The 13,032-nt window shown below is 36.8% G+C and overlaps 1 protein-coding gene across 2 annotated transcripts in view; it reads right to left on the reverse strand.

Annotated features, from left to right (window-relative positions):
• Positions 1 to 102: 102 nt before the first annotated feature.
• The window catches only part of rbm33b (RNA binding motif protein 33b), a 28,342-nt gene continuing 15,412 nt past the window's right edge, over positions 103 to 13,032 (reverse strand). For both annotated transcript variants that reach the window (XM_084410506.1, XM_084410507.1), the window contains exons 8-12: positions 10,237 to 10,485; positions 9,030 to 9,638; positions 5,394 to 5,549; positions 492 to 526; positions 103 to 370 (exon numbers count right to left, since the gene is read on the reverse strand). In XM_084410506.1, the coding sequence (XP_084266632.1) occupies positions 292 to 370; positions 492 to 526; positions 5,394 to 5,549; positions 9,030 to 9,638; positions 10,237 to 10,485 (1,128 nt within the window). In that variant the 3' untranslated portion in view covers positions 103 to 291. The remainder of the gene's footprint in view (positions 371 to 491; positions 527 to 5,393; positions 5,550 to 9,029; positions 9,639 to 10,236; positions 10,486 to 13,032) is intronic.

Below are 13,032 nucleotides of genomic sequence, written 5' to 3' on the forward strand. Positions count from 1 at the left end.
TGAGGAATAATGCATAAGTAAGAGTGACTGCACAAAAGTTACTCAATATAACTGTATCTTATATCTTGCATTTTCTGCTAAATTAGATGAACAGCCACCCAGGACCATGCAAGTAGTGTTTGTTTTTAATGGAAAACCAGGAGCAAAATGTAAACAATTGCCAAACCACTGTCTTCAACAATCACAAAAAAAGGCAAATATCACATCCTAACAAAAATGTTGCCAAAACTGGGAGAAAACTGAAAATATTCTACTCAACATGTTGTTGGATAATGTTGGTCTCCGAGAGATTTAGCGGTTCAGTCTTACTATGAAGTTGACACAGGTTTGAGCAGTAACAGGCTCTGTTCTCACACCGGAACTTAAGGGTCTATAATATCCAGGACAAAAGGAGAAAAAAAAGAGCATCATGGTATATAGTACCCAATACCACATAAACAAATATGATTGAAACGAGAACATGCTGGGAAACTAATATGGAGTCTACTTACATGAAAGCACTGCGTTCGTTTCCCCTGACAGCCACCTGTGTCAAAAGAAGGTTATAAAGGTCAGATCAAAGGTATGACCCCTGTGGGACACTCATTAAAAAGTAATGATGTCGGGCTGGCGCCCATTATCCCCTTCCAGTAGTGTACTCGGTCCATTTTAATAGGGTGACAGTGGGCCTGCTGCTTGTCAGGGTCAGTGGTGTTGTTGTAATGCTTGTGACATCATAAAACCGCCAGCTCATTAGAAGCCACTGAGAATCAATGTTGCATGTAATAGCCGCTCGTTTTAACATTCCAGGTAGCCGTTTGGTCACTGCAGGACGCTGTGGGTGGTATAGATCTTAACATCTAGCAAATACTTGAAAACGACTTTTGTGTAGATCCCATCCTGTCACCACGGATGTTGCTAAATGAATCACGCACAGATTGTTTCATTGATCACATCTACAATGGATTCAAACAAGTGAATGCTAAATACATTGGCTACTCTAAAACTCAAATTTTTACTTTATTTTTCAAAATAAAGGAATACTTTAGAAAGGATGGATTAAATTGATCAAAAGAGACAGCAGAGACTTTGATAATGTTATGAAAAATTTATGCTGTTCTTTGAATTTTCTATTTATCAAAGATTGAAAATATATAGCATATATAATATAATATATACATATTATATAAATATATATATATATATATATATATATATATATATATTTATATAAAACTTTTCAACATTGATAATAATAATAAATGTTTCTAGAGCACCAAATAAGCATATTAGAAAAGTATAAAAATAGAAATAAAAAGTATTTTTAAACTATTATTTCACAGTATTGCTGTTTTTACTGTATTTTCAATCAAATAAATGCAGTGCAGCTGAAAGTTTTTTTTTTTAAGTGCCATTCAGAAATTTTCAGGTCACTTGCTTTACTATAGTTTGTAAGAAATATTTTAAAATTAATTTCAGCTCTGAAAAGGTTTACAATAAACAAACAATTCAAAATAATTGTTTTAAAGTAACTCATCAAATATCCACACCCATAACTAATAGCATAGTAAATTGTCCGTCTTGACCTTTCTGTATTCAGCCTTACCTAGACCTCAACAAGTCGACTAAGACTGCCCTCTAGCGGAGCTTTATGAAATTATGAAATTAACTAGGATACGCAGCATCGGGAACGGCAATATGCCTTCAATTCATAATGACTATTCCAATCACAAAATGTTAAGATAAGTGAAAAAGAACATTATGAACACTAATCCTAGTAATGATAGGATTACCATCTTATGTAATAACACCATGATAAGTGATAGCGTAATTTCTACTTTCATTCAAAACTAATTTCTTAATCCTCATTTTATAATTATATTTTTATTTAATTAAACGAACAGCCAAGTAGTTTATCAGCTAACCAAATATAATGCATAGTGACAGCCACAGGGGGGACAAAATGGCTTAATCTGGAAGAAAGAAAACACACCTACTCCTACATACAAAACACATATGAAAGCTGTGATTCAGATGACTGCCATGCAAGCATTGCTCAAGGCAGTGCTATGATGCCTCTGTGTCAGCGAGTGAACAATCACCTCTCACTCTCTGTGCAGTAATGCACGACATGACAGCCGAACGCCTCTCAACCCCGTCAAGCCTTTAGATCCGCGTACACCAGGGATAGAGTCATACTGTGCTGACAGGCACATCAACAGACCAGGCAACAGCAGGTGATTGGCTGCAGTAAGGATGGGGAACTATGGGGGAATACTTCATCCTCAGAGCTTCCTACTTCCTGCTCAGTCATCTGAGGGGCTTGTGCATTACGAAGAATTACATAGCAAAGCCAAACATTTATTCTGTTTTCTCAAAACACAAGCAGAAGTCAGATCCAGTAGAGAAGATGCTACACACTGTCAGGTCAAACGAGAAACTTTATCAGACGGTCTCCACATCAACTTCCTTTCTAAAAATGTATTATTGTTTCATTCTGATAGTGACATTGTTTCTGTCTCTGCTTCTTTCGAGTTTAATCTCACGTGTGGCTACATCGTACCTGTCTTTCCTCACTTGTCTTTCTTACTTTTTGTTCTTACTTCTTACAATGAACAACAATAACAGCATTTAATTAATAAAGGGTGATTCTAATTTATAAATATACACTAGCCTACCATTTAAAAGTTTGAGGTCAGTGAGTGTTATTTTTTTTTTTTACAAATTAATACTTATTCAGCAAGGATGCATTAAATTAATCTAAAGTGTCAGACGTTTACAATGTGGCAAAAGATTTCTATTATTTCAAATAAAGGCTTTTCTTTTGAACTTTTTGTTCACGAATCCTAAAAAAATTATGAGTTTACACAAAACCAACAGTACAACTTTTTTTAACACTGACAATAATAAGAAATGCTCATTCACAGCATATATTAGAATGATTTCTGAAGGATCATGACACAATAGCTACTGAAAAATCAGCTTTGCCATCACAGGATTTAAATATATTAAAATAGAAAACAGCTATTTTAAATTGTAATAATATTTAACAATTATACTTTTTTCTGTATTTGTTGCATTCGACTTAAAAAAATGTATTCATATATATATATATATATGTGTGTGTGTGTGTGTGTGTGTGTGTGTATGTATGTATGTATGTATATATATATATATATATATATATATATATATATATATATATATATATATATATACGTATGTATGTATGTACAGTATATATATATATATATATATATATATATATATATATATATATATATATAAAAACTTACTGACCCAAAATTTTTGATTGATAGTGTACTATTGGTCATTGTTAATTCATGTTTGTTGATCATACAATAACTAATATATTAGTATGCAGAGATCAACAATAACCAAGGTTACTAAATGCTGTAAAAGTATTGTTCATGGTTAGTGCGTGATACCTAACATATTACAAATTGAACCTAAAGTTTTAACAAAATACGTCAATTAAGGTAGAGATAAAACAGAATTTACAAAATAAGAAATAAAAGAGCATTTAAAAATTGGACAAATTTTAGAAGACAAGGAGACAAACACCAAGGGCAGAAGAATGCAGTGCCAATCTTACGATACTGTACTGACAGCGTGTCATTAAGCGCACTAACTTTCACAAAGGGGTTAAGCTGTTTCACAGTAAATTGCACTGATCGTATCAGCTTTCCAGGGTGAGTAGACGGGCCTGACAGTGAGTGGTGGAGTTGGGAGGGGAGCGGGGATTTGACCTACCTGAATGGGTCTTACTGACATCAGCAGGTTTTTCAGATGGACCCCAGCGGTTGATGAAGAAAGCCCTTCAACTGACACCAGGTCTGCAGCCTTGCCCATCCTCTCCCCCCTCTTCCCGCTCTACCGCTCGTCTGTTTGCCAGGCACCAAGTGGGCACTGCCCATCTGGCCCTCTTCGACTATACCTCGCCCCTGAACAACAACCTGCAGCGAGCGCCAGGCGCACGCCGGGACGACCAATTTAGTTTGCCCTTCTGGCGTCTGCTGATATTTCAATACGAATGAGATGCCTCAATGTTTTTTACTCTATTGACTAACAAAAGAATAGACCTTTGTGAGGTTAGATGCCATATTGAATTTTACACTAATGGAAATGAGGCTGTAAGGAAAGGACATACAGTGTGGTCAATGGATCTTAAAGACCTTAGTCAGGGAGTAGGCGCCATACTGATTTTTTTGAAGATGAAAACGAGATTGTGTTATTACAATGGCATGCACTGCATAAACAGGATTCATACACATTTTTACCACTAAATTTCCATGACTTTCCCGGCAAACATTCATGACCTAATGTTCCATGAAAGTCTATGTATTAATGTAAAACAATAAAAATCCATGTTCAAATGTATCATATCATAGCATTACTAAAATGAATAACTATTAATGCTATTTGTTTGCTTGCAATTTGTTTTAATCATAAGTACAAGCTGCGACTGTGCCAGATGTTACTCCACGCAAACGTCACGTGACTGATTGCCCGAATGCCAAGTATTGTCATTTGTTTAACCAATATTATCAACAAAACATATTCTATTTTACAGATATTTGTGAACAAATTTCCGTGACTTTTCCAAAACTTTCTGGGTTTATTTATTTTTCCAAAACTTTTCCAGACCTGAAAATTGCATATTAAAATTCCATGACTTTTCCAGGTTTTTCATTACCGTGCGTTAGGTCACATGTCATTTTCAAAACTCACAACTTTCAAAACTGTTATGAGTTTTTTTTTTTGTAATATGTTTCATTAGACATTTGGCATGCTGATGAACAACAGTATCCACTGCACATTCCCTCACAGCCGCGCTTTCATTCCTGTCAAAACTATTAAATATGACGCTACCCTGACTAAGGTCTATTGTCTTAGGTCACCAAGACATCAAAATTTTACAAACAATTTTTTCCAGATTTTTTTGGAAAGACAATGTTTATGTTTTGTCAAACACACAATCCAAAAGACCTTTCACTGGCATCAAATTAAATATGGCGTCTACCCTGATTAAAGGTGCTGCAAAATCCAGTTATTTCAATAGGAATCCACACAAAAGAGTGAATAAATTGTGTTCAGCAAGTGTTCAGTTTGGTAACGCAAATTTGCTGCATTGACCAAGAGAAAACTGTTTGGTTTGAGTGTGACTTCTGGGCTTCATGTATCAATAAACTATCGAAAATGGACAATTGACCTCTTTGGCCTGCAAAATATTGCCAAAATTTTGCGAATGTGACAGCACCTTAAAATTCCCCTTAAAACACGAGATTAAGTTCCACAGGCATACTTAACAGAAATAAGGAGCCAGAAGGACGAAGAATAAAGTGCAGCACTTGCCCACGTTTACAACAGGATAAGGGCCGAGACACATTTACCTTGTCATGGGGCTGGTTAGGGCCAGATCCTCTCTTCTCATTGGGATGGTTTAGCTTAAGCCCGTATTGTAGAAATGAAGGTGGAAATGAATCAGGCATACTGAGGGTGACAATTCTGGCCTTTGTATCAGTCACCGCTTTAGTCTCTTCACTCATCTGTGAAGAGAGATCAGAACTTGTACTCCATTTATAGTCTACAACAACAACAACAACAAAAGAATAGGAATGTTAAAAATGTACAGGATCACATGCATCAAATACATCTGTACCAACATAATATTCTTAAAATAGTGTCTTAAACATGTCATTTTCATTTGTTTTGTGTGAAAAGTTTTTCTTATCCAAAGTTTTATTCTGATAGAAAAATCAACAGAAACATTCCACTTGACTAAAACTATATAAAAACACATTTAAGAGGAAATTCAACATTTCTGAAATAAACAATTACATAAATGCACTTTTTTCACCACTAATGGTGGAATGCAGGCCTAAGGATGGACTTGAACACTCTGTGTATTTTTAGTCCACTTCCACGTGTCTTCCTGACCTTCCCATGCTGCATCCACCTTCCTGTCATCCTGTCGAGTGTCCCACCTCCCACCTCAGAGCTTAATGAGCATAAACAAATCAGGATTCCCTGCGACTCTCTCTGCTTCAAGTTCCGCACCTCTCTCGGCTGGCTGGGCCTCAATGTCACACCTGACCACTACACTGCTGTGAAAGCAGTGGGCATCCCCAGGCCTACAGTCAGAACAACTGGCCTACAGTGATGTACAACAATGGAACTCCCACAGACTATGTTATGATGTTAGTCAGAGCATCACAACATTTCCTGCAGGACAACAGACCTGGACATAATTGATTTTTCCCACATGGTCTATGAGACAGTCTGTGGTATTATCAGACAATGTATTAGGGTTGTCAATATATACATAACACAAACACAGAATAAAAATACCAAAAAACAATATTAGAGCAAATAATTTGAATAATTAGAGCAATTCAGGTTTTAACCACCATCAATTTCTTCTTCAGCTACTACTACTGCCAAACAACACCTACTGAGAGCAGCCAATACAGAATGTGTAAACAGCCGCCCACACAAGACACATTTAACAACAGTTCGATGAAGCACAACAGAATGGAACAAAATGCAAGGTTCTTGTAATTAACTATGAACTATTAACTTTGCTGCCACTATAATGTAATGTCTTTGAATTAGTTAATTTGGGGGAAAATCTTTTCTTTTTTTTCTTAGCAAATATTGATATATTTGCCATATCATGCAATTAATTCGATTACAAAAAATTGAAATCATTCTAATATGCTGATTTGGTGCTAAAGAAACATTTCTTATGATTTTTCTCATCACTCGTCATAAAAAAAAATCTTACTGACCCCAAACTCCTGAACCGTAGTTTATTCATGCAATACAAACTGTATAATGCAAAACAGTTTAAGTATGTTAGCGCCTCCAAATGGTGTGAACTAAAGGAAAAAAAATGTTTTGTCCCCAGTGTTAATCCATACAAACGCATAGCTTCTTTAATTTTTTTTATCTCTTATCTCTAAATTTAATCTTTTAGCTGATTTGGGTGGGATAAATTAACCAGTGAAACCACTTTTGAGCCAAGGAGTTCAGCAGTTTTCCAAGTTGGAAGTTTAAGTTCAAAGCTGAAGTTTAAGGGCCCAGTTTGAGTTGAATGACCAATAGAGGAGAGAAGAGTGGCACATCAGTGAGAAATGCAAATGGTTAGAAGTTCCACTGAACAGAGGTTTTCATCCAAAATAATTATAACTCCGAATGTATGAGGACCAGTGAAATTAGACATTATTGGCCAGTAAATTCGCTGATACTTAGTTAAAGGGGTTTACTTGCTCTGGAGCACACTGTTTTGATGCATTGAGTGTGAATACGACTTTAGACCATATTATGCTATAAACATGTCCCAAGGACATCCCGAATCAAAGAAGCACAACCTGACGCAGTGAAACAGCGCTATCTGTATTCCGCTGCTCTCAGCACAGTGTTAAGTGATTAATCCCCCTCCATAGAAATCACAGCCCTCCATTACACCAATCACAGACTAAGCAGTATTATCCCGGGGTGACAACACTTGACAAATTCCCCACTCGCCTTCACTCCTGCTTTGTGTTCCCTGTTGGCACGCCTGCTATTATTCCTGATGAAAAATTAATTTCCCTTATCTGTGGCTAAGCTCTTCAATCCAAATCCGCCATACTAGCAACTCTCTATTTACAGGTATTAAGAGAATGTGCCCACACACACACACACACATTTAATGCCAGCAAACACACACCAAAGATTAATTGAACGTCTTCAGGGGGTGACATCCAACTCTGAACACCTGAAAGATACTTGATACTGGAGAGAGGGAGAGAGATAACATTGTCAGCGCGGATGAGACTGACAGCGGAACAATGTCCCTGGGTAGCATCTTGCTGATCTGTCTTTCAGCAGGCCCGCACCACTCTGTCAAATGCAACCTCATCGATTCGGCTGTCCGCAGATATTTCTCCGCAAAGAACCCCCCTCCCCCTCCCTCTCTCACCACCACAACCTCTATTAAGACTGACACCCTGTTATCTTCATCGGCCTCCAAAGCTTGCGTGCCTCTCGTCTCAGGACAGGTTATGGAAAGGAAAGAAGGGAGAGAAAGGGCGGCTACACAGGAAAGACAGAAATGAAAGGAGAACGTTGTGTGATGTTGCATGCCTGGGGAAGATTGAATTCATATATGGGGTGAATTAAGGAGATTGTTTTGGAAGGAGGAATGGTAGAAGGGACATTTTTGTTTATGCATGCATGTGCATGTTGTCATACAATAATATATGGACATACAATTCATACTGTGGAAACGGCACCAAAATGTATTAACATGCTAAAAAGTTGAAAAAAAGTTAAAACTGGAAGAGGAGGAGAGCGATTATTTCAATACTTAATATATTAAATTTATTTGATTTTATTTCTTAATTCAGTTTGGAAATTACGGATTTTATTTAATTCACTGAACATGTAAACATGTTTAATATTTGAATGTGTTGTTTGCAAAAATTAACTTAATTAACTTTACATAACAGCCATTTATGCTTTTGTTACAGAAATGCTGGACATACAGTACAGCATGATAAGCTAAATAAAAATGATTAGACTACAGAAATAAAAACATATGCATTATCAATATTTTAATAATAGTTATAATAACAATAATAATTATAGTAATAACATCATGAATGATAATAATAACAATGATAATAATAATCACATTAAAATAAAAACATGCATTGTAAATTATTGTTGTTAACAACAAAAACAATAAATATATCATCATTATCATCATCAAAACATTCATAATGCATACTTTTTGTGGTTTAATGTTTATTTAGTTATTATTGTGTCACTGTAATATAATAATAAATATTTAAAATCGGTTCTGTAAGTAATCAGTAACCAGACACTTCAAAATAAACTGTATTGTAACAGCCTATAATAAGGCCAATATCTGTAAATCTCGAATCATGTCACAGCACTTGTGAGAGTTATTTGAGATTTTGACTAATTAATTCCTAAGTAGCAGTTATATGTGGTAATTCATGTGGAAGTATAGTACTTACATCTGGGCTGAAGTGTTTGACCACTGTAATTTTGTTGGGAACAGGCCCCTCAGAAGTTGTCTGCTCCAATATCCTCTTGCCTCCTTGCCGAACTACCTGTGGATCTGCTGCATGGGCCTCGTCATTACTGTAATGTTGGTTCATCTGATTTGGGATTTGCTCCATCCCCTGTAACATCACCCTGTCTGTGCCCCGCTGATGAGGCTGATTATGCTGCATCTCTGTTGCACGGCTTGATGGATTCCCTCGAGCCGGTGGAGCTCGTTGCCATGGTGGCTGAAGTGCGGGTGCTAAAAGCTGGTACTGGTGCTGCTGTGGAGGCAGAGACTGGAATTCCGGTTGGCGCTCCGGAACGAGACAGCGAGGGGGATTATGGAAGGGCTGCTGGTGCGAAACCTTTCGAGGGCAAGAATTCAGAATGCACGGCTGTTTCTGTTGATTTTGGTTGTTGTTCCAGTGTCCAGTGGAACTATCAGTTTGGAGGCGCTCCAGAAGCAGATGCTTCTTGTTTATGGCCCTCAAAGATCGCATCCATTCCTTATGTTTGATAACCTGCTCCCTCAGTCGCATCTGCTTCTGGAGCCTCTGCCTGTAGAACACCTCATCATGCTGAGGATAAAATAAAACACACCAGTTAAGCAAATAAACAACTCAATGCTATAATCACAGCAAGCTTAAACATTTATTAGTACTTTTTTTTCATAATGAACACTTCATTAAAAAGAAAATCATTATAAGATGTAACTTGCTCTGCTGTTATTGCTTTAGGCGCAGACATTCTGCTAAATATAATTAAAGCATTTTTTCAAACAAAAATCCTTGCTGATATTGGCAAATGTCTGCTGTCTGAACATGACTGAAGGAGGAGAATGCAGATAGAAGCTAGACTGATTGATTTTCAGAGCAAGGCTTTGAAACAGCCCTGACAGTGGCTATTGATTTCCTCCTGACTGCATTGTTAGAGGTAATAATTGGTCTAATGAACAGCTTTCACACAGACTGCCTGACCTTGAGCATGGGGGTGAAAGGCTCTATTACCACACACATTTATATCAAAGTCCAGAGAAAATGAGAGAGAGACTCCTAGCCTTCAAACACATTGATTCAAAAACTGTGAAATGATGCTAAACAGTACAACACAGCTAATGTCTTATTCAACAAGGTTTTCATTTAATAAAGTTGTGACTGTCACAAACATCACACTGACCTCTTTGTTGTTTGTCATGTTTAGCGGCTTTGCGGGACGTTTTTGAGTAGCTGGAGGAGTTTGGGGCTTCACCTTGACCTTCTGACCCACATTTCTTCCCACCACCCCTGGTGCTGGTGGAGTTTTGGCAGATATCTTAGACTTGGCACTTGCTGGCTGCCTTGCAGCAATGGGCATCCCCCTGGCAACAGCCATTGGCTTGGCACTCTGCACCATCCTGGCAACAGCTCTTACCAGCACAGCAGGTTTCTGAGTAGGATGGAGGCCGTTATTAGAGATGGATATGTGCTGCAGTTGGTAATACAAGCTCAGCCAGTGAGGCTTGCTGGATTAGTAAAGTTATATCAAAATTTTACATGTAGAGAAACGATGAGTGAATTAATGGGAAGATGACCGTTACCAAAAAAATATACATCTTAGAAGCACACTACATTTCAAAAGTTGCATTAAATGCAATAAAATGATCAAAAGTGTCATTAGAGACATTTATAATGTGAGAAAAGATTTCCATCTTAAATAAATGTTGTTCATTTGAATGTTCTATTCATCAAAGAATCCTGAAGAAAATTGAACAGTTTCCACAAAGAAATTATGCAGTACAAATGTTTTTAACATTGATAATAATAAGAAATGTTTTTGAATGACAAATCAGCGTATTAGAATGGTTTGTGAAGGATCATGTGACTCTGAAGACTGAAATAATTGATGTGCTTTGCCATCACATGAACAGATTACCTTAAACCAAATATATATATAATAATAATAATTATTATTATTATTATTATTACATATACATTTTTTATATTTTTAGGGCTGGGAATCTATATAAAAAAAAAAAAACTAATTAATCGCACAATTTGCTGTGATTAATCGCAATTAATCGCATTTCCCCCAAACTTGTAATTATCAATATTTAAACATAGAATCACTAATTAAATTAAACAACACACAAAAAAAGGGTAAAAAAGAAAAGAAAAATGTCCCCACAAATTGGACAAAAAATAGCCCTATGTTAAAATATTAAACATCAATATATCAATATATTATTCTTCATTCAGTTCTATGCAACATACAGATTTATTTTTTGACTAATTATCAAAATAAAGTATAGTCATACAAAGCTATTATTACCAGAGCATGTGATCAGAGCAGGTAATTTTACCATTTTTGGCCAGCATGGCTATACCAGCTCAGCAAACAGAAGTCTACTACTGAGAAATTTCACGTTATTTGAGCGAACTTTGCTTTTCCAGTGCGTGATCGGTACATGATTGGAGCGTTTGGGCCATTAACGACAGAGCAGAACGCGCAGCGCAAACACGGAGCGGAACATTGAGCAGAGAGCGCAGCGTGCCGACACACACGGAACGCGGAACGCAGAGCGCGGCGCACACACGGAGCGGAAAAGACCAGCTCGTGAAGTTACTAAACAAGCTGCGCGAAAATGAAACATGATCGCCGACCACGGAGGGGCGGGACGGCATATTTTCGGCCTTTTCAATTGAAGCCGCAACAGGAAGTCATTAAAACCAGGCAAAAAAAGGTGCTGCGTCAATTGCGTTATTTTTATTTAATGCGTTAAACATCTCAAATTAATCGCAAAGATTAACGCGTTAATTCCCCCAGCCCTAAATATTTTACAGTATTGCTGTTTTTACTATATTTTTTAACAAATAAATGATGACCCCAAACTTTTTAACAGCAACGTCAAAAAAGATCAAAAACTATATTCCTTTACAGAATCTCTTCCTAAACATCTTAGTCAAGTGCAGCATTAAAAAACTCAAATTTGTAGTCATTTAATGCTTTATACATCTAACTAAAATTTAAACTAAATGAGTTTCAGCTTTAAGCAACAAAATTCCCTGGCACTACTGATGTGGGCAGATTGACACTGTGATTTGCTTTGTGATTGGCCACACTGAGGATGTTTTTTCTTTGATTGACATGCAGAGGTAGAGTTTAAAACTAAGGGCATAGTAGCCTACTTCCAATCTAAGAGCTGTTGTTTGATGACAATTCAATTGAATTACGGCTTACTTTGACAAAGAAACTTGACGATTAAAATAGAAATAAAATCTGTAAAATTAGCTACAAGACTCAATGTGAGAATCAAATATCATATAAACATGGCCAGATCCACAACTCAATGGTGTACAAATAAATAAAGATTCAAGGATGACACATAATACTGGGGTCATCTTAAAAGTGTGTGTATAGATACGTTTAAGAAAAAGGCCAACAGAAAGCAAAATGTAATGACCTTGATTTAGGAATGATCCAGCTCAGCCTCAGCCTAATGAAGCCAAACTGGAAACAGAGTAATTGCCCAAAACTGCCTAAAAACACTAGAGGGCAGCGTAGCCTATGGGTCCATCTGTCCATGAGAACAAACAGGCTTACCCTTATTCATCCAAATTTATACAAGTGCATTCATGTATTTAGAGTAGACATTAAAAATTGTATTTACATGATATTAGCAGGGGTTTTTTATGCCATTTTTCACACAAACCAAATTCAAACTCATGGTGCATGTATAAGCACCACAGCTTAATAAGTGGAAGTAATGTGAACTAACCTCTAGGCCACAGCTCCAACAGAACTTATAAACAGGGCAAATAGGCACTTGGTATTTAATTAGGGGAAGTACACTACACCTACAGATAAAGTAAAGGATCTAAAGAGTGTTTATGGGGCAAAATACCTTAAGCATCACAAGAGGTTAAATAGCCTCTATAAGTCGTACATTAACCCTGTCAAATCACAATTGCCAGAGTCGTCTCATAGATTTGAGTG

The sequence above is a fragment of the Rutilus rutilus genome (assembly GCF_951802725.1).
Source record: "Rutilus rutilus genome assembly, chromosome: 6".
Lineage (NCBI taxonomy): Eukaryota > Metazoa > Chordata > Actinopteri > Cypriniformes > Leuciscidae > Rutilus > Rutilus rutilus.